This window comes from Stegastes partitus, unplaced genomic scaffold (genome assembly GCF_000690725.1).
Source record: "Stegastes partitus isolate 25-593 unplaced genomic scaffold, Stegastes_partitus-1.0.2 Scaffold345, whole genome shotgun sequence".
Lineage (NCBI taxonomy): Eukaryota > Metazoa > Chordata > Actinopteri > Pomacentridae > Stegastes > Stegastes partitus.
The window spans coordinates 75798-98539 of record NW_007578076.1 but is presented as its reverse complement, the minus strand read 5'-3'; the positions used below and the strand labels follow the sequence as shown (position 1 = coordinate 98539).

Sequence of the window (22742 nt, the reverse complement as noted above, 5' to 3'; positions counted from 1 at the left end):
AGCGGACATTCTGACAGGGAAAGCACGGGTAAAATTAATTTCATCAACACCAGCGTACTTCCATAGACTGTCACAGAAGCCATGATAGTGAACCTGCCTGCTACTACCAGGGCCCTGAAATAAGCGTATCTAAATCAGCTGCAGTTGTTTCCATACACCTTTCCCTCTGTGACAAGCCAAAATGACTGCTGTGAAGGAAATATTACGGTTGGTACTTTTTCTTTCATTTGGACCAAAGCTCTTGTCAAAAATGTCCCGCAGACTGGATTCACATTTTTTTTTTTTAAAAAGCCTTCCAGCAGCTTAGGGAGTCTCAGCCTGCTCTACCTTCTTCAAAATCTGCAGAATATGTTTTTAGCCACTTTCGTCAATGCGGTCATCTACAGAACACCATTTCTCTCACACATAACTGCAGCTGCTGGCTGTACATTCTTTCTTTTCGAATTACTCCCGACTCCAAACAAGAGCATGAAACTGGAGCTCTATTGGTCTTCTCTCTTGCAGGTCTCTGGCTGGGCGGAGCTTGCCATCAGCTAACCGGCTACACCTGGCCAGTGTCAGTGGGTGATATAAGCCGGCCTGCTGAGCCAGATCTCTCTCAGCAGCTCATGTGATTTGTGTTCGCTTGCTTTGTTTGACACTGACAACATGCACCTCGTTGTTTTTGCTTTTTCTTAATGAATTGCTTTTAGTTTCAGTAAAACCTCCCTGTGCATTTCCCTCCTTTGTTGCAGCCGAAGAGCCACTTGTAACGCTGTTAATTCTGTAACAGCTATGATGTTTTTATAAAGGGGATTGGTGGAAATTAGCTAAAGTTTGGGCCTCTAGGCAAATTACATATTCTGCTAACTTTTAAGAGAAAATGAGAAGCAAACATATTTAAAATAATGGTCTTTCTTCCACTGCTAATTCACTTTTACTTTTTATTTTATGAACACATGAAAAAAAAAAAAGTACAGCCGTAACTGTGACGTGCAAAAGTCTGGACACCCTATAAAGCCAATACCTCGTAACCTCTCTTTGACAGATATATAAATAATTTGCAGCCATTCTTTCTACGGATCAGTTCTGAGATATCCCAAGACCAGTCTTGCAGCATGTTTAAGCGCTTCAGTGAGAATCAGGTCAGAGGCATGTAAGAGTGACTCATAAAGCTGTTTGTTCATGATGGATTTTGAGATCTACTTTAGATTATAGCCACACTGTAGAAGCTAGCCTCTTCACTTTCACCATCTTGACCACAAGATGAATGTATTGTCACCCACTGTTTTGGACATTCCCTTTGTGAAGCCTTGAGATTGGATGTTGGCCATCTTGCTCTTTTAAATCTGGACGGAATGAGCAAGCTCTGACTGGAGAACCCAAAGACAAAAATGGGAGCATAACTTACAAAGTGAACATCATGCTGTATTACCAAAGTCTTAAAACAGCCATGGACACCATTAAAAAAAAATGTTTTCTTGATCAATCAAGTGAGAAGTAGGCTCCTTTTCTCACAGACTTCTTTATCAGCATTAGTTGGCTTTATTTTCAAATCCTCAGTCAGGTCTTAGAGGTCCCCATGATTGAGAGTGTTTTGAGATCTGTCATCAGATGAGAATTCCTAGAGGCTTCCTGACAAGTCCACGAGTCATTTGGGCCAAATAAGGCCAATAAAGTTTGGATAATTTACAAGTAAAAGTAGCTTAAATGTCTGCCTCGTGTCTGTGCATGTGAAGTTTACATCCCAGGCGTAGTAGACAACTTGACTTACTGTTTTGAGGATGCCATCTAACAGCGTTCAAGAAGGCGTTACAGTAGTGGAACAGAAACTCATGATTCGACCTTTCAACTTTCCTCTGCAGCAAATCCATGAGGTCATGGCCATCTATCTCCCTGCAGACCAGAGGACAGATAATCAACTGTAAATCATCATCTCTGACACAAACACATTCAAACACTCATTACTGTGAAGCACAATGACTGATGAAACCCTTTAATCAAAGCCCTTGGATTACCTCAATGCACCCCTTCCTCATTAGCAAACATGCTTCCTCCGCTCAGATTCTGGATCTCCCTCACTGCGAGCACAGTGAATCACTCCGACTCTCCCTGCCTCTTCCTTCTTTAAATGCGACCTAGATTTCAGGCTGCACTTGCTTTGACTGACATGTGGAAGCAGATCTGTCTCAGCGCTGCGCAGCCTCACCTGTCCTCTGGGACCGAAGCTCCGCTCAGCTGCACCACTGTAGGAAACAAGTCCATGTTGCTGGTGGGCTCGTCTATCCGTCTGCCGCTGGGGATCTTCCCTGGCCAACGCAGAATTCCCGGGACCCGGATCCCTCCCTCCCAATTTGTGGACTTCCCTGCTGCTCAGATGGAGGAGGAAAGAAAGAACACAAAGTCATGAAAGTAGTTCTCATCCAGCTACCATAACTCAGCATGTCTGGCCTCGAAACAGTGCTGGGTTGGTAACTAAAGGAACAACTTGCTTCATAAGACTTGCCACTTGCAGAGATAAAAGGGCATAGCAGACAGTGGCTGCCTTACAAAACTCTCACTGCTCTTTGAATCAGGTCTACCGAGCCCAAACAGAAAGATTACATCAAATCTGAGTCCACACTGTGAACTTTGTTTGGCAGAGAGTTTTAAATCATTGACAAGAGTCTGCTGCGGACTCTCTTAGGAAAAACCAATTCACTCCTCGTCTGGCATGTGAATAAAATAAATACCCTTCTTTTAATTACAATTTTGTATTCATGAACTAAAGTTTTCAACACATAGGATTTTATTTTAGTGCTGCATATTTCTTTTAATACTTTCCTGGGAAGTTTCCTGGAGGGAACAATGCAATTTAGAGCAAAGAAAATGGAGACAAAGCTCTGAGGCAGCGAGTCTCGCGATTTCTGCTTTATAAGGACATATTCCAGCTTCATGTCCTTGAAAGGAACACTGCATTTAAACCTGAAGTAAACTCTAATTTATTCTTAAAACCAGCATTGGAAACGTTGTTCTGTATAAAGATACTGAATTATAGGTTTGCCTTATTTGTTTAAGCTAAAAAACGATCTAGGTTGTAATTTGAATTTATTAGGAGTAGGGATGTAAATGGTTAGCAATTCATTGATTAACTGCCATCAATAATTTAACAGATTTAAAAAAAGGGTTTTAAGCTTGTAAAGATTTCACATACATAGTCATTCAGTTTGTCCTCTTGTTATACCTTTATATATACCATTCCATCCTCCGTGGACCTCCCCGCTGGAAGATACTTCCTCCAGATGAGCTCCTTGGTCTGAAGTCAGGTAAACAAGAGTGTTTTGTCTCAGGTTGAGTCTGTCCAGGGTCTCCATGATCTGACCTAAGAACAGACACAAGATACACACCAGTCTGTACATATTCCAATAATGACATCAAACCATAGTATTATATTAAAACAAAAAAAAAAACTCGGCAGCACATATTTACCAGCCTAATTAACTACAAAACTCTTTTCACTGATGTTCATTTCAAGCATTTTTTTTTTTTTAGGGAAAAATGATGTAAATATGCCCTCAGTAGTGTCTTCACTTGTCCTAGAGCTGCCTGTATATTGCCTGAGAGGTGAAACTCAGGGCAAAACTGGACATCTGGTCAGTAAGACGACACTATTCACAGACAAGTAAATCAAACTGAATCAGTAAAGACGGGAGGGAACAATAGTATTATTCTGACATGTCTTCTCCATCCACTGTGAAAACTAGTCAGAGGGAACACAGTGTATGAAAAAATGGAACCATCATGATTCAACACAGTAATAATATCAGTTTCATAAGTTAGAATTCATGCTTACATTCAACAGGAGACTATAATACAGAGCAGCTTAAAGTAGCTGTGAGTTGCACACAGCCTGCGGCCAATGAAAATTGGGTGTTAACACAACGATGTAGCTTTTCATAAAGGTTTTTTCTCACTTAGAAATCAAAATGTTGCATTCAAAGAGTGCACATTGAGGCACTATACAGAAACAAACAGCACTGTGAAGGCTAAAAAACTGGTCAAACACACAGATTTAAATGTACTGAACTGTAGATATAATGACAGAGGCTTAACAGGTTTCTCCACTTATTTGTAAATTTAAAAAAATACATTTAACAACCATGTTTGTAAGTCACACTAAATTAACACATTGACTATAAAATCGTTAAGGTGTGAGCAAGGTCTTCCTTTTGCCATAGAAAGTGGAGCTCCTGAAGACAAAGAGGGCAAAAAGGTAAACTAGCGACAAGATGTCATGCAAATCAACAATCAGTGTTTAAATTAATGTTTCTGTGATTGGTATGTGATAGATCACCAAGGTAGTCAAACAGCTGATAGGATGTCGTCATCTGGATAGAAGTAAGCATCCACTGATTTAAAAAAAAAGACAAAGAATAAATAAACCTTTCTCGTCAATTCTTTCGGCTGTTAACAATAGCAGCCAGGGAGAACATATAGTAGAAGGCAACTGAACTTCTCCTTTTTTGTTCTTGAAAACATCTCACCTCTCATCCAAGATGCTTCAAGTTCTAACTGAGAGTGTCAGAGGTTCATTCTCACCCCGAGATCACATGGCTCACAGCCCATTAGCAACCCAACACTGCACATGTCTCGGGGTGTTAATGGTTGTGAAACTGCCTGGTGAGGGGATGAGTCAAGGTGTCAGCGGTGTGAACTTTCTGGGGAGTGATCTAAGGGTACTTTTACTGCATAAATAAATATTGGTGTTGAACTCATGTAATTCACTGTGCTCTGAACATATTACTGCCACCTTCTCCAGGTTTGATGTTTCCCCTACAGGTTCAGGTAATCCCCATCAATATATACTGATTAAATGATCAATCATGTTATTTGGTGAAAGGAACAGACATTTGATTGCAAGTACCATAAGTGTTGCCAGCTTTTAAAAATATGCTACGGATATTGGTAGAAATGAAATAATGTGAACAAAAAACAAAAACCTTTGGCATGTGTGGCAAATGTGTTGGCAGACGGTGAGCTGTTTCCACATCAGCCAACACAGAGAAACATGATCATTCATTTAGAGTGGCGTTCGTGTCCCTTAGTGACTGTAAGTTCAACATTCAGTCCCTTTTCTTTTTCATCTCCAACAGGCTTGAAGAAAAATATATCTGGTTCTTTGGCTCTGCTCACTGTTTGCTCAGAAACTATCTTGACCAAAAAAGATCAATGCTGCTGGAACCCACAACTAAAAGCAATGAGTTAAAGGAGGCTATAAAGTAAGGGTCAACCTTATCAATGTATGATTTACAGCAAGTGTTTAGTTGTGCTCACATCCAACTGACAGACTGGTTGTAGTCCCTCTACGATCCACATGCAATTAATGTCAGCTGTGCTCAGAAGTGAAGGAGGTTTATAGAGGTTAGTATGTTCTTAGCCCAAACAGGGAGCCAAGAAGAAAAGAAACAATACTTTTTTTTCCACTCAGAAAGCACGACACAAAGCAATTGTTGTTTTCCTATTGTACCAACACAATACTCTTCAAGCTAAAGGAATTAGGGTAATTATATGTTCATTGAGAAAAACCTCCTCCATTCATTCTATTGTCGCTTCTAGTTGTGTCGAGGATAACCTTGAGACTGAACAGAGTGGAGAAAAATCATTCTCTTCGCAAGTCTTTCATGTTGCCGTAGGGTGATGTTATGCCATTTCAAAAATTTGACGCATTTGTGACGACTAGCCTTCTTTTTTTGTTTTAAATCACATCCCACAGGTTTTTCACTGGGTTCAGGTCTAAAGATTGGGCTAGCCATGACTGGGTCTTGTTCTGGAGGTCCTTTATCCAACCTTGATTGAAGCATGGTGGTGGAAGCATCATGATTTAGGGTGGGGATGGTTCGCATGTACTCAGCACCGACTTGAAGGGCGTAGATATCTATTAGTTTTTAATTACTTGGCCCTAGTTTGTCGAAATATGTTTTCACTTTGACATGAAAAAAAAAAAAGGAAAAGTTCCAAAGGGGGTTAGTACTTCTTGCAGGCACATTTTGCAAAATCTGTAGTGGTCTCATTTTTTTTTTTTTCCCCAAAGCTGTATATCTGGTACAAATACAACAGTTCAGTCATTCTTGGTTGAGTGCAACAAGTGTTTAATGTTTTATGCCAGCAAATAGTGCAATTGATTGTCAGTAGAAACAGATGAAGTTCAGGTAGAGTTCATTTAGAACGACTACCTTTATGCCTACTCCATATATTTACACTCTCAGCCTCTCCATCTCTCTCCCTCAGACTCTCTCTTTTTTCCCACTTCAGTTATCTGGGGATGTTTACTCTTCCACTTAAACCAATCCGATTTCGCCACAACCTCTGCAAGCTTATAGGTCTTGTTGCTGTCAAAAGCGGAAACCATTTCTTTCTCTGCTCCTGTCAGCTGTCATTTCATTGTGAGATCAGTGCGACCCTCCTCCACACCACCCACCTTCAGTTTTCATCAGAACCAGAGTTCACAGATCCTTCCACTGACCTCATCAGAAGTCCTGACGCACATCTCATCCATCAGCTCTTCAACAATTGCTTTTCACCCCTCCGCCACCACCGCCTACTCCATCATCATCATGGAACCATGATGACGTCATGATGGGGTTTTAATCGCCAAAGATTACTCACTTCCCCGTTCCTTTCTGTGCACACTTTGTCAGATAACATGATTTATTTACTCTTCTCTCTACTCGTGGCACCTGATTCAAACGGGCTTGGAGCCAAGAGCTACTGACAGAAATGGATGTCAGAAAGTATTGATGGTCTAACAAATTGTGGGCGTTGGTCCATTCATGAGATTTGCTGGCAATCACAAAAACAAAGCGTAAAACTAGACTCACCCTTAGCTTTGCTGACCTACCTACACTCCAGTCCACCTCATGGACAGCGTCCCCGTAGATGCCATGAGGGCTCGTTCCTCTGAAAGCTGCTGAAGCAAACATCGCTGTGTGTACTTGGATGAAAGAGAAAAACAGCAGGAAAGGCCTGTCTGAATTCCTGTGAACACAGACAACACAGCATTTAAATAAAAGTAGTGTAATAAACTCACTTTAAATTGCAGTAATTTTTTCTTTAAAGTGACATTTCAGATCAAAGACAGGAATTCACACAAGTGCTCTTTTCTTGTTTTTAATGTGCTTTCTTTATAATGTAGACTCCATAAAATGCTTTTTGTCACACAGCATTGTTAAACATGTAGAGACAAGGACAATGTTGATCATTAAAGCAGTCTTTCTGCAAGACTGACAGAGTTTTTCTAGGCCATATGAATTAGAAAAACTGGCATGTACCTCTCTATGAAGTCCACTGCCTCATGAGTCATCCTCTGTGTCAGGTTCTCAGCCGTGAACGGCTGCTCCACAATACTGTGGTCCCTAAGGAGAACACAGTTGAAGTATGGGACAATCAGGACAATTCCTGCTGCCAGACCTGCGACCACGGCCAGCACAGACAGCAGGCTCAGAATCAGCCGTCTGGTGATGGTGATGAATCCACTGTAGTGGAGTAAAACTGCAGTGACCAAGATGATGCCCAGTGTCCTAAATGGCAAATATTTATGGAACTGGAAAACTGTGCCGTGTCCAGGCTGGCAGTCCCGCAGGTTGGTCAAAGGGATACCGTAGAAATGATTAAAGCCGTGGGAGCTGGGGTGGTGGCAGTGATCATCGCTGCTCTTGCAGTTAAGTCCTAAGTGCCACTTTCCTTGGGTAAAGGAGACATTTACAAAAGAAAGAAAATGCAAAGAAAAAATCAGAAAGAGCGAGCAAAAAGAAAAAGAAAAGTGAAAGCCCTCCATCCCTGTGCAATATCATTTAAATGTTAAATGATTCAAAACTGTATCAACTCCAAATATTTGCATTATTTGTTAAAAATGTGAAAGATTTTACAAAGAAGTGAAAAAGACTTGTGACAACAATCTTAGTTGGTTAGCTCTAGTAACATTTCTGTGTGCTTTCACCACGGCACAAGTCACGTTAACAAAAAGACATGCACAAGATCACAACATGGGAAGACTTTTTCAACATTTCAGCACCAGTATTGATCCAAAAACACTACAGACATTAAAGTAGCAGACCTACAGTTTGTCTGAAAGACAAAATGCCAACTGCAATGAACTAATGAAGCCAACAATGTCACATATCCCAGGTCTGAAAAGAGCAGTCATGCAAAAATCTAGTGGAGCAATAAATATGTATGAAAGGAACACCTTCAACAGTAAGAGCCAAAAGTCCGCAACTAGTGAAACAAGGGATAATTGCAGCATACCTATAAGAGCAGTCTCATAACCTTGCTGTTTAACGATCTTAGCAAAGGTGACCTCTTGGCTGGGAAGACCTCCAGATGCAGCATTAAAGATAAAGACGCCAGGGTCGTGGTGACCAGCTATGCCTGTTGAAGAGGAAAATGGAGGCAAAAACACAGTTTTTGGTTACTTTTTTAAAGATGTATTTTTGCACAGAGCTTAAGCAGTTTGCAAAGAAGAATGTAATGCCATATGTGCATCTACTAAATACTTATGCAATCACTTATTTGTGGTTTATATTTTGAATTAATTAAAACTACTTTGTCGAAATCTGTTTTCACTTTGACATGAAAGAATAATTCTGTTATGATCCAATGCTCTTTGTGAAAAGTATGAGAACGCTGTAAATGTTCATTACCGCTATTTCACCTTGTGAGTGTGAGATAAGGACAAGACGTCCTTAGCGGGTTGTCAAAACACCATGCCTACACACACACATTCGCTTCTGTTTTCTATTCACTGTCTGTATATAAGAACCGATGCTTCGTGCTTTTAGTCAGTCACTTGTTCAGACTCTGTGCTGTACATGTTGCTCCTTGCTGCAAGCAAAACTCTGCTTTGACTTAAGAGACGGCTGTGTATTGATTTGGAGCCGTTAGGACTCCACTGAAGAATTTTCCTAACAGAAAGAATCTTTGTAAATTCTTGTCAAAAAAAAAGCCAAACTGAATCGACCATGATTCAATGTTGAAATGCAATAAAAGGGGAAAGAGGGTGAATAGTTCATAGAGACTGTATGTAGAAATGTCCCTGAGTGGCATTTCATGTCATTTCATTTCATACCAATGGGATTAATAATCTGCTTTAACTCAAAATGACGTGTCTGCAGTTTAGATTATAAAGACTTTGCGTGTGAATAAAGTGTACTCTCATCAAAGTCAGCCCTTTAAATAATTCAGTCACTAAATGAATAGGCTTTCTGCAAGAGGTAAAGATCTGCTAGATGTGACAGTGTTAAACAGTTTTATTGTCTGGGGACGTCGCCCCGAGGTCCAACATTAAGCACTGTGTCAGTCAGCGAAGGTTTTCTGTGTGTTTGAACTGGCCTGATCTTATCGGGTATCGTCCGGTGAGAAATGCAGCCCTGCTGGGCGTGCAGAGGCTCGATGCAGCGATGTGGTGGGTCAGCTGCACCCCTTCTCGTGCCAACTGGTCAATATTGGGGGTCCTGTGAATCAGATCATCAACTCTGTAAATCCCTTGTGCGACTCATTGGCATTTCTTTTCTGAGCCTCAGAGAAGAGCTTAACAGCGATGAGCTTAATTGCAACTGCGAAAACGGGAGGAAATAATGGGCAGCGCTGCCTTCTGATGCGGGGAAATGGCAAATAATCTGATTGATCCTCGCTGGTTTGCACTTGTGTCGTAGGGGACGAATAATCTTTGAAAATATTATCTGGCTGCATAACAACTGCATAAACTGTTAGCATTGATTCATTTTTGTGGCATTTTGGAGCGACGCAGCAAACTGGAAGCACAACACTAACTTAATGGTCACTTTATGAAGATGATGCAAACACATCCAGCAGACTCACACAAACATGATCTGTAACTGAGGCAAATGATGGCAACAGTCAGCGAAAGCCAGCAATAAACCACTGTGTCTGTAGCTTCCCTCTGTTCCTGCCCGACTCCTTCTGACATATTTTCATTGGTTGCTCCCCTCTACTTGCACAATCTAGGTCTGGAAAACAAGCTCAGGGAAGTGCTTCACCGTTATTAGTGGAAATTGGGTTCTGTGATAGCTCACAATAAGAAGGACAATGCATAAAATCAATCTCTATAGAAGTCACTGAAGAAAAACATCCTTGCTTGCTTTTTGGAACTAAACTTAAAGATAAAACTTTGCTAAAAATCAATGCCTGATGAATACTGGGAGGACAATCTGTCGTCAGATGAGACCAAGATCAATTTGTCCAGCATATTTGGTGTGAACCTGAGCAGGATTACCGCATGTGAGTGCATTGTTCTGACAGTGAAGGTGGAGGTGGGAGTGTGGCAATATGAGTGGGAAAAAAATTTACTGCTTATCTACGATCCCAAACTTATCTTCAAGCTGCCCCAACTGAAACGGTAATAATTTGGTCATCATAAAACCAATACATTCAGCAATACAGCTGCAGCAATTTGTTAATTTACCGAATCAGAAACTCGTAACCATTTTGCGAACAGACGAACTCAATATGTTCGTCATATATTAAGGAAAAAGGTCAACTATGCTCAGCTTCCAGTTTCTGCAGCGTGTCGGTTTGCTTGTTGCGTTTTTCCTGTTCCTCATATATGAGAATAAATTGAATATCTGACTTTTGGTGAGTCAAAAGAAGCCAACTGAGGACATTTCAGAGGGTTAATGACATTTTTCATTTACTAAAGAGTCAGTTAATTACATAAAGAAATGCCAGATTAGTTGATTACAACAATCATTTCCCCTCGAGGATCAATAAAGTATTTCTGATTCTGATTAATTGTAAGTCACAGGGTTAGAAAACAGCTCACAGTGAGGTAAAAACTAGACGACCTGTTGGGAAGTGGAATGCTGCGTTCCTAAATGATAGCTCGAAGGCTGGCTAGAGAAGTGAGATTTAGGTGGTTAACAAGGGAATTCTGAGAAAATAACTCAGCTATAAGTTGGAGCAGCTGTAATATCAAGTATTTTGATATTTTTAGCTGCAACCTCAAAGCCCTCTGCAACTCTGAAAAGCAAACTACCTGCATGGATTTCTGTACACATTCCAGCCACTCTGTGAGAAACACAGAGTCCAGAAGGAACTTTATAATGTGTATGAAGTATTTCTAGTTCAATGTGGGAGTAGTAACGCTGCTGCTGATGTTAAATATATGTCCTTATTTGCTTTGGGAGGGATGTAAACACTACCTTGATTACATTATCACTGAACCAGAATGATGCCTCTTCCCTTCATAACCCTTATCAAAGCGTCTGGAATATTATTTACCTAAATTGCTTCTGTCGGAATGGTGTTTTTTTTTCAACACACTTAGCTTCTGATACTTTGCACTGTGTCCTACGTATTTGAAGTTATAATAGTGCACAGTCATCAGCTATTTTATCATGAGACAGACAAAGCCTCTGACCGTCTGGCCAGTGTTGAAATGAGTGTTTAGGAGCCGAATTTATTGATATGGTGAAAACTTTGTATGCTAATCCCTCTGTCAGTTACTCTTAGCATTTTAAATCATTTACTGTTTCACCCTAATCTCCTCTTAGTGTCCTTCCTATCTTTCTCCAGGCCTTGGACTGCTTTTTGTCGGTGAAAAGTCAGGCATCCTTTGTCGGCCAAGTCAGTGATGACTCACTTTTCCTGGGTTTCTTGTTGTGATTCTTCTTCCTCTCTCTCTTTTTTGACTTTTTATTGCAGCTCTTTTTCTAACCCTCTTCTTTGTGGGACCCTACAAGGGCTCCTGAATAAAACATCCACAATCAAAGATAATTAGGAAGCCAGATTTAAAAATGGAAAGTCTACAAAGACAGAAAGTCAAGAAAAGGAAAGAAGACAAACCGAGAGGAAATTCAATGCTTTGGAAGTAGCAAAATCACAGGTTTGTACCATTTATGTGACTGTTCCGTGTGAATCATCGTCCTAACCCACAGAGCAAAAACTGCACTCAAAGCCTTCCAGCCTCGCAGAGTGAAAACAGAAACATGTTTCTACCTCAGCGTTTTATTGCCGTAACAGCCCAGGTCTCCAATTCCCAGGTCATCCACCATCATCAGGACGAAATTGGGCTTGTTGCTTTCCTGAGGAGACGCACAGCTCACCTCCAAAAGCAGCAGCAGCAGCAAAGACGACGGCAGCCACGTGGACTTCATGTTGTCCGAAGAAACACTGGGGAAGAAACCACAGCAAATATTAGTGCACTTGTCATTTATACAGATTTTATATTCCATCAGTTCACAGCTGAGCCAACAGTGGTTGAAGAAGTCTTTGCTTGTTTCAGCCTTTTATTTTATAACAATACAAACAGCTGAGTGACTGTTTGACAGAATGTAAAACACAAAAATGTCAACCACAGTCCTGACAGACCACAAACATTAAAGAGGAGAAAAGGCAAATAACAAGTTTCATACTGTTGTTTCTTCATTAGTAACTAATTGCCAAAACTCTGGGACATACATCCCAAGTTAAATCCCTTGAATCAGTAAGAACCCTTTTACTGATCTCATTAGGTGTGTCAGGTATCTCCCAGACATGACTGATCCACATTAAATGTTTGAATATCTTCTGCTGGACTCGGTTCATTTGCAGCAGTGAGCTCATTTCAAAGCTGCTATTTGTCTCTAGGTGCATGTGCTTCACTATAAATGCATTTAAGTATACGTGCACACAATGATAATCGTGTCTAACAAAGCAAAAGCTACAAAAGAGCAGGACTCCTACTGCAGTTTATTGTAGCCATTAGATAAGTTGAATACCAAAGTGTGTCTGTCCTCGGGTCAGGACGTGGTAAAAATTAACCGAGGCTTATGCGTTTTAACAATGCAGCCCCCATAAAAGTCAAGAAGCAGTGTGTGCAAAAGCCGTTATAGTTCAGAAGCGACGTGTCTGACAGCTTCAGCTGACGTACATCAGACCGATTCCAATAAATTCGACACTGTGAGGAGGCATTATGTAAGTTTTTAATTTTGGTAAAAAGGCAGCAGTGGTTTCGGATCAATACCTCAATTCAGCAGACACAACACTAACCCGCTATCCAGAGCTGGAAAATAACTACAAGTGCACTTTGCTTGGTTTTAAGAAGGCGATGCTATACTTTCCACAGTATTCTTTCATTTTCACACAGTGAACATTAAGCAATTTATGTTAATACTTTTCGCTTTTTGCTTCTTTAGAAACTCTTGTGCAATTTTGTGCTTTTTGTGGTTCTTTTACTGGAATATTTTTCTTCTGTCAAGCTTCTGCAGACTGGAAGTCATCTTACCAGCCAGTATTTTGGTATACAAAGACATTCATGCATCTATAAATGTCTTCTCCCCAACACCTTTTGCTGTCATGCAGCCTCTTATCATCACCTCCGTGCTTCACTGTCAGGACGATGCATTCACTGTGGTCGTCTTGGCTCACACCAAACATGCCGGACCCCATCTGAGACAAGATCTCATTCAAACAAAGAATGTGCTCACAGCATTTAAAGGGCTTTTTCGGGTTACTTGGGTGTTTCTTGGATGTCACAGTTAGAGGTTCACATTATGCACTGTCCTTCAAACTTTTATTTATAAGCCCTGTACCAAGTCATTCACACAAGTCTTTCGAAGCTAGATTGTGAAAGCAGTGCACTGTCTATAGTGTTGTGTTTGATAGACACAGCCCACAGTCCCAAAACTGAAAATGCTCTGCAGTTCACGGGTCAATTTATAACCCCGATCATGCAGTTAGGTCAATTTTGTTGCAATGACCACAGGTTTTCAGACTTGTACACATTTTTATTGCACTTGTTTTCTACTTTGGGGCCTGTATTTTCTGTCTGATAATATTTGCTTTCTATGATTTATAAGGGGAAATTCTCTACTTGTCAACTTTAAATAACACAATTACTCTAAGAGGATGTAAATTTGAATTATCTGATATTTAAGTGATATTGATCAGGGGTGTACTCACTTCTGTTCTACACTGTATGCAACATAAGCAGCTAAAACTAACATTGCAATGCTGCTTGCAAGTTACATTTCACTTGAATAATGCATTTTGTGGCCCTAGTCGTAAAGTTATTTATTTTTATTACATTGCAACACATCCTCTGAGAGCAGACTCACACAGCTGCCTACACAGAGAACTCAAAGCAGGAACTCCAGCTGGACATTCCTCAAGTTGCACTAATGTTCAGAGACATTTATCACGGTGTCACTCACCCAGCTGACCTCCTGAATGATTCTTGTTTATGGCGCTGAATGACAGCAGTGAAAGAAGCAGCTGTCGTGTGCTTCTTGGGAAAGGACGCTTGCTGGTTGCAGCCTACTTTCACTTCTTCTGACACTCGACAGAGCTGCAGCCATTCAAACTCTCCGGAACAGGTACTGCTGTAAAGTTGCAAATCTCGCGATAGTTGTCGTCAAGGTAGGACTCATAGATCGTGGCAGGTCCTGTCGTGAGTTTCAAAATAGAACCTCACAGAAGCGTACAATTATTTTGAAATTGAAAATGTTTTCTTTTATTAGCATGTTTCTTTAAAGTATATATATATATGTATTTGAACATATACATTTTAATTTTAATGGCTGACCATTAAGTCTCTACAGGACACAATGGCAAGCTGTAATATTGGAGAAATTCAGCAACATATTTTACCAGATTCTGAAGAATAATATTCAATCAATTCATTAATCAATCACAATTTATTGCTATAGCATTTTTCATACAAATGAAATGCAACACAAAGTGATTTACAGATAACAGAAATAAAAATGCCATAAAACGTACAAATCATCTTACATCCCTGCCTTTCTCTCTGTTCAAACCTTCCCATTCGCTGCAGCTCAAGCACACCAGCTCACCCACGACTCTGCTTTAACACTGCAAAACTGCACTATCCATCCATCTATTATCTATACACCGCTTAATCCTTACTGGTGTTGTGGGGGGCTGGAGTCTATCCCAGCTGACTTGGGGTGATGGCAGGGGACACCCTGGACAGGTCACCAGTCTATCACAGGGCCACACTTAGAGACAGACAACCAAGCACACTCACATTCACACCTACGGACAATTTAGAATCATCAATTAACCTCAACATGTTTTTGGACTGTGGGAGGAAGCTGGAGAACCCGGAGAGAACCCACGCTGCACGGGGAGAACATGGAGACTCTACACAGAAAGATCCCGGGTGTCCTAACCAGGACGTGAACCAGCGACCTCCTTGCTGCGAGGCTACAGTCTGTTTTTGTAGTAATTCGGCCGCGCACATTTGAACCAGAAGCCGATTCTTAAGATGAGTAATAATTCAGAAAGCCCCACTCTGCAAGTTGACATCCTTCGGTTTGGAATGAATGAATGAAATCCTTAAATCTGTGTTGTAAGTCTGTCATCTGCACACTGTAGTTTCAGAGTCTCTTCTACCACATAAAAAGTACCACATGGATATGTTGACAGAAACTTGATTTTCACCAGAGTTTGCTCCAAAGTGTATTGTCATCTTTTTCTCTTTTGTTTGTTTTGTTTTTCTGAGCACTTCGTGTAACATCAAGAACTTGTAAGTTACTATGGCTTTTCAAACTAACTTACTAATTCATGGTCACAGCTCCAGCTTGTTTCCCATCCACACAAATGACAGATGTCCTTGGTATTTAAATCCGTCTATAAATCATTTTTTCCCTGCCTCTGATGTGCTCTGGTGAATTCAGGAAGCAGTGAAAGTGTGGAGAAACACTGTCATCTGTTGTCAGGGTCCAACATTGCAGAGTCTGCACCTGAGGAGGGATTTTCAAAGCTGAGCTGGATTCCAGGATCCTTTAGGGCGCTTCAAGGAGGGTCAACCAGATGTGAATTTACCAGAGATTATCTCAGCTACAGAATGTTTAAAGGTATGTTTAAAATGAAATAATATTCAAGAGAAAAGATTAATAGATATTCTCAATTCAGCAGCTGATCCGGGTCCTTGTGATTCCATCTCATCCAACAGAGATTCAAAAGATTTAAATATCTGTCTTTGAATGATTTATCAAGTGCAGCAACATGCAGTGTGATAATAACTTAACGGTGATTCTGGATTTTCGGTGCAGATGCTGACATTGATATTTGAGGTTCAAAGGATCCAATAATGATGAATTGATTTTTTTTTTTCTTTACAAACATGCATAATGCAAAGAAAGATTTTATGACTCTTTGAATTTGATTACAGACTTATGTGGTGAGCATTGTACAGAGTAAAAACATACTGGCTGGTGCTCTCTGGTAGACAAGACATATTATAGACGCACTGTTTCTAAATGACATATCTGGATACTTATCAGGTGACATATATACTGATACATCTACAATGAGCTAAGTGATGCATTGCCCAGCTGATTTTTATGCGACTCTTATCGTGCTTTGGTTGCAGATTCTGGCGCTGAAGTTTGGTGTCCAACTTAAAGATGCTTCAACATGTCAACAGAATGTGTCTCTGTCATACTCACAACCCAGGATTCCTCAGGGTAATAAACTAATCAACTAAATTAAAGACTAAAGGTTAAAAAGTCTCTGCAACTGGGTTTTTCTTCTTACTTGAAATGCCTTGAATTTTTTTACTTTAAAACAGATCAAATTAAACATTTAAAGCATTCAGAGGTAAAATTGTATGGATATGACTGACAACCCTGTAAAACTATTATCAAGTCCTTTTTGCTAAAGAAATACCCTGAAGGTGTTCCTTTAGATTCAGGTCCAGGGAGATACTTGGCCGGGTCGCTTTTTTCTTCTTCCTCAAAAACTAGCCACGTAGTCACCCCTTCTGTTTCCGGTGCATCATAGGAACTGACAGCTTCGATGCAACATTAACTCTGAGGGTGCCAGTCAATGACTAACAGTAGTTAGTAAATGGAACATGTCACTACCGCCCCTAGTTCGTGTCTTATTTAGTTCCTGTTTTATTTTGGCATTTCCTGTTGTGTGTGTCTGTCTCAGGTGTCTTTATACTTCCTTGTCTTGTCTGCTTTCCCACCTGTGTGATCACCTGCCTGATTGTGCTACACCTGTGTGTGATTGTCTTCCCTGCCCCAGTGTCTATATATATATACTCAGCCCTTTCCTCAAGTTCTTTGTCAGTTCATCATCTGTCATCTTGCCAGTGTTCCAGCCCTTTTCTGCTTTTGGGATTCTTCACTCCCTGTACTTCCCATGATACTATAAGCATTTGGAAAATAGAACAATGGAGTCAGCTCTTTTAGTCCATGAAACTTCAAGTCAACGAGGACATTGAGAGGGCAGAAAAATGGTGAGTGTTACCCTCTCTGAATTTTTGTCTTCTCTGAGTTGAATCAATTACTGTTGGGAACCACAAAGCAGCTGTTCTGAATTACTCGCTCAGTAGTAGGTACGTAATTTCCTTTCTCCCAAAAATGGCCGTAAAAGCGGTTCTATAGGGGTGCTTACTGCAGTTGGAACATGCTCAAAGATTCAAGCCACCCTTAAACACTCTGCAAGTTCTTGCAGTGGAAAGAAAACTATTGTTGCAGTGCTTTTGGTATTGTTGTATTGGTGGGAAATATCTTTCCTGCCATGCCTCTTGACATGGGAACTCATGTTATCATTCACTATTTGTGTATACAAACTTGAATCTATGAATGTCTTCTCCCTTACACCTTATGCCCCATAACAGCACATGTCCACCGTCATATACGCTGAGCAATCACTGCATTAGTCCTGGCCAGACATGTTGAACCTCATCTGATTCAGTCTAGTCGGACTAAAGAATGTGCTGCAGTCATTCACTTGGTTCATTGTGCTGTTTTGAGCAAGATTTTTCTTCCTAGACGCTGTCTGTAGCGTCTGACCTCATAAAATGCCCTGAACAATCAGTGTAGCACCGGTTTGCGCTGGCAATCATGGCAACAGAAAGTGCTTTGAATTTGTGGATGGCAGAGAGTCTTTGTTGGCCACGTTTGTGAATGACAATGGTGTGTTGATCAAAGCTCAGTTTATTTATCAAGGTGAGCATTTGAAGCACCACCATCTCAACAGTTTCATTTATGCAGGTGGAGTTGTGTGGGGAGAGTTGTGTGTGCTGGAATTATTAATTAACCGTTCTTTTGTCCTTGTTTCGTTCAGCTGCAGGTAACTGTTAACATACCAATGTCTGAAGTTAGAGACGGAGTCTTTAAAAACTAAGGGGTTGTCATTCAGGGGTATAAGTATGTAGAGATGAGTGAGGGGGTTGATACAGTGGTGTGTAGGTGGTAAACAGAAACGGGCTCTTGTGGGGATCTGATGTTGGTCAATTAGATCTGAAGAAGCCTTTCAAATTATCAACAGCTTCAGCAACTTCCAGCAAGTCCAGCTGGCTCTGTTTTAGCACTCAGATACAGGGATATACAGGCACAGTGAAACAAATAATCTGGATCTTTACAGTATTTTTAAGATGACACTTGAAGGACACATTACATTCAATTAATAGAAAGGGATATAATTTGGGACCTTTTTAATAGAAAACTCCATTTTCTATCATGTTTGTTGCACTGAGGTTCTACTTGGAGCTGATAACTTAATTTTTAAAAATGTGCACAAGATGAATAAATGGGACACAGTTCATGTTGATTTAAACAATGCTGAAGAAAAACCCAGCAGCAATACAAAAACATTTTAATTCAGTGTTGAAGTGACTAAACTACAGACCTTGGCCTGTGCTGTCTCTGAGACAGCTTCACCGAGACTGAAGTTCAACTTAATATTCTTTCAAGGAAACAAAAAATCTTTAATGCATGGATGAGGTGTGTATTCAGATAATCGTGTGTGTGTGTGTGCATCTGTTCCTTGAATAAGTGCAATGTGGCAAGGCTGACCACTTCATAGCTTGCAGCGCACAATAATATTCCATCCACAATTGACTGCACCACCATCCATCTGCCATAAACCCAACCATTAAGCACAACCATTGAACAGTTGATTCATATTCCAGCAGGTTTCTACAGCTCCTTCTGAGCAACGCTCTTAAAAACACTGCTCTCTTCTATCTAGCTGATGCATTCAAGCCCTTTTCATCTTCCAGGGCCTCTTCAAAGCTTGCTTCATTGTCAGCCTTCTTTCATACAAAGGCTGGAGAATACAGCACACAAGCGTCCTGGAGGCTGGGTTGTTGAACACCTAAGGACGTGAAAGGAGGCTCGGGCCTTCGACTCATGTCGATGAGAGTCGTATTCAGACATCTGTTTGAATTAAAATGGCACTGCAGGCGTCAGGGCATAGTGGGCTGAAATTGCAGCAAGAAATGACAGTTTACATCAGTTAGCCACAACATTAAAACCTAACCTGACTAATATTGTGTAGGTCTACCTTGTACCACCAAAACACCTGTAGGTGTATCCTGTTGTGTCTGGCATGTTGGCATCACATCCTTTGGGGTTTTGAGGGCTGTGGGCCCTCATGGATCGGACTTGTTTGAGTGTATTCAGTAAAGTTTGAACACCGGGGTTCTCAATCCCTCCCTGATCTGTTTTTGTCGGCGGAGTTGTGGCAAAAAACATCAAGGTGGATGATACATGTCAAACCAACATCTTCATTAAGACTCAAAGTTTCCCAACAGGACGTTGCATCGTGACAAGATGTTACTCGCTTCACCTTTAAATGTGAGAATCAGGTAGCTGGTTTTAATGTTGTGGCTGATTACTGAATAGTTTAAACATGAATAAAAGCAGGGTGAAAGAAAATATCTCACTTTAGTTGGCCTGAACTTTGAGTGGCTTCTTTGATTCCAGCTGGCAAACTTGTCAAATGCTTCACATGTTTGTCAGAAGTCAGTACAAGGTGTGGTGGTACATTAGTATATCAGTGCCCTATTTAAAGGAAATGAACTGACATCTCCATGTATTACTATCTGACTCCAGTTTTCGTTAAATAGTTTAAGTAATTATGTAAAGTAGCCAGTTGTTTTTTTTCTTGATATTCCTTTTGGTGTAAAACTGAGTATCCTCTACAAAGCAGCTATAGGAGAAGTGAGCGCATTGGCAGATGTGAATCCTGGGTACAAACTACATGTCCAGAATATGATGTTCCTTTCTTGTATTCATGTGTGGCTTTTACAAAGTTCTGCATTCTGTAAGTTACCATTTTGGGATTCGGCACCACTGGAAGAGTCTTAATGTGTGCTTGGAGGTCAAAATTCCATTTAGTTGAACTTCGGGGTGCACATCTGGTGCATTGGTGGATGAACTGAGCTGTGGTAGCAGGTCAAGCAGAGTAGCCCAGTGTTTCTTAATCTCCTCCTGTTGGAGACACGGTCATTTGGTTCATTGTTTCATTCTGGGGTCTACACCTTTAAGCAGGGTCTCATTCATAACAGGTGCCCAAATCAAAGCAGAGAACACTGTCAGAGAGAGGTAGCACATCAACACTGACGTCCTTGTGGATCACTGACTTCTACAGACTCCTGATCTCTGCTTAGTGACTGCAACCCCCTCACAGCCAAAGATGAGAGTTCGAAACAAAAATCAACTGGTAAATGGAGAGCTGTGCTCCCAGTGCTCTTTTCATCAGCACAGACCATGGACACAAAAAAGGCAAAAAGATGTAATATTGTTCAGTGAGCTTTCACTGAGTCTTAGAAGAAGAAGACGAAGCCTTCATTTGGCACAAATATATTACAGCATTCTTTTCAAATTCTAGTTGGGGTCTGAGCACAGGTTCAGCCATGAAAGGCTGTACTGTATACCCACAGTGAAAGTAAGCCTCATGCACAAAACCGATGTGTGGATGAATATGCAGGGTGAGCAGGTCAACCAGCAGGTTTCCCTTTCATGCAGGACTTAAGTGCGGTAAACAGACCGGCTGTTACAGGCAGTTCTGTGCTGTTCACTTTGTGTCTTACTCTAAGACTAGTGTTTGAAACTATTTATCTGAAAATTGTGTTTATTTGGAAAGTTGTAGGAGACTAGCACTGTTTGCCCAAATCTCTACAACGAAGGTGGCAACTGCAAAGAATTTTTTGGTCCATAATTAAGTCTCTGGGGAAATGAATCCTGGTGCCTTAGAAAACTGCTGTTTAATCCCAGTGAGAGTTTAATTACTTGCTGAATTATTGACTTATTATTAACTAACTTCACAAATTAACATATTGTACACAAAGGTCATATATTTTAAGGAAGAAACAATGTAAAGTACTTTGTCTGCATATGCTGTCAGAACAGCTTCAGTGGCCTAACTGTGAAGGCCATAGCACATGATCTGCATTATTGTCATACTCATCAATCCATTCAGTGATCCTTGGTGCTTTATGGGTTATCCTGGAGGAAATCACTGTCATTAGAATACCAATGTTTTTTGTTATAGGATAAAGGTGATGACACACTCACCCACTTGTTGAGAATATGTTGAATGATGACCTGGTACTTATGTTTTCTGCACCACTGAACTTTCACATGTGCATTTGGCTCTGTGATGAGGGTTTATGCACCGCAGTGCTACTATATTATCCCTATATACGTATGTAACTGTCAAAGGCTGTCAAATGTTCAATCGGCTGAGGAAGAGTTGCTCTTCTGTTTTTCTGTGCATATCACAATAATACATGAGCATTATAGTTGTCAAATATGTGCAGGTGACCACAGTTTCTGGACATATTTACTGATGTATTTAGCATAGATCTGAACACAGATGTCACTTTAGTCACTGTTCTCTTGAAACACTCAGCACCTGAGAAGTCTTTGTGACTGAAGCTCCTGCCATCCATTCCCCAACAATGGACCTTCTTTTTTTAAAGTCACTTAGATCTCTTATTAGATCCAAAATAAGTATCTGCTGGGGCTTTTGTTTTTTAGCATTTTAATGCCACATAGCATGACTGGATTGCTCTGAATGGCAGCTGCAGATTTTTTCACAGGGCTCAGCTCAGTGCGTCCCAGACCCGTTCACTTTTGCTGTAAGCCAATCCATTTTGTCTTTATTTGCTCTTGTCTTCTGTGGTTGGATATCAAAACTGTCCTTCGACATTCTTATGACTGTGCTTTCTGACACCATCACACAGCCTTTCCCCTCCTCTTCTACGGGATGACAGCTACAATTGTGATGACGTAATGCATCGGCCATGTTGTCAGTGGAGAAAAGGCTGCTCGTAGAAAAGACCGCGTGTAGAATTCATGTAACATAGTTTAACTTCGGACAAATCTGACGTGAGAACGCCCTAGTTTATTATTTTTAAAGTTATTTTTGGTCACAAACCTGTCTGAGCACACCACAGCCACCAAACAGCAGCTACCACAGCCTGCTATGTGGGGCGTTCAGGGAGCATCAGTAAATCGTAGCGTCTAGTCATATGTGAAGTCATATGTTCTGCCTTTGACCAGGTGGGAGGTGCAACAAAATGAGAAAATGGGTTGTACTAGTGCTACCAATGGAAAAAGTTAATCTGTAGCCCTGAATAGTGTTTTCTGATTTATTTATTTTTTCTCATTATCTATGTTGTGTGTTTTGAGTTTTTACAAATCCTGTAAATATTGATGAAAGTTTGATAAATGGTTTTGAAATTTAGTTCTGGTAAGTTTTAGTTAAATGTTAAATTAGATTATGATTAAAATATCCTCCCAAGTTAGAAAATTTGCTTTCCTGTAGTCAATAGTCATGCCGGATGTTACTCATATTCCAATTCAAAATAAAAGGTCATTTGCAGACTGCGCCCCCTTCTCACCAAAAATTTTCACCAGCCGCCACCACTGATCACAACCGTTAAGAGCTCTCGATTGTTTTTTAGCGTTCCAACTGGTCAAACAAAATCAATAGATTTTAAAGAGGACATTGGTCATTTT

The 22742-nt window shown here is 40.6% G+C and overlaps 1 protein-coding gene across 1 annotated transcript in view; it reads right to left on the bottom strand.

Moving 5' to 3' along the window:
- Positions 1–14308, bottom strand: part of sts (steroid sulfatase (microsomal), isozyme S) — a 17823-nt gene extending 3515 nt beyond the window's left edge. Inside the window, exons 1-9 of the mRNA XM_008284092.1 lie at positions 14166–14308; positions 11971–12144; positions 9346–9467; positions 8263–8385; positions 7287–7698; positions 6857–6993; positions 3203–3340; positions 2189–2348; positions 1754–1875 (exon numbers count right to left, since the gene is read on the bottom strand). Coding sequence (XP_008282314.1) covers positions 1754–1875; positions 2189–2348; positions 3203–3340; positions 6857–6993; positions 7287–7698; positions 8263–8385; positions 9346–9467; positions 11971–12128 — 1372 coding nt within the window. The 5' untranslated portion in view covers positions 12129–12144; positions 14166–14308. The remainder of the gene's footprint in view (positions 1–1753; positions 1876–2188; positions 2349–3202; positions 3341–6856; positions 6994–7286; positions 7699–8262; positions 8386–9345; positions 9468–11970; positions 12145–14165) is intronic.
- Positions 14309–22742: the final 8434 nt, after the last annotated feature.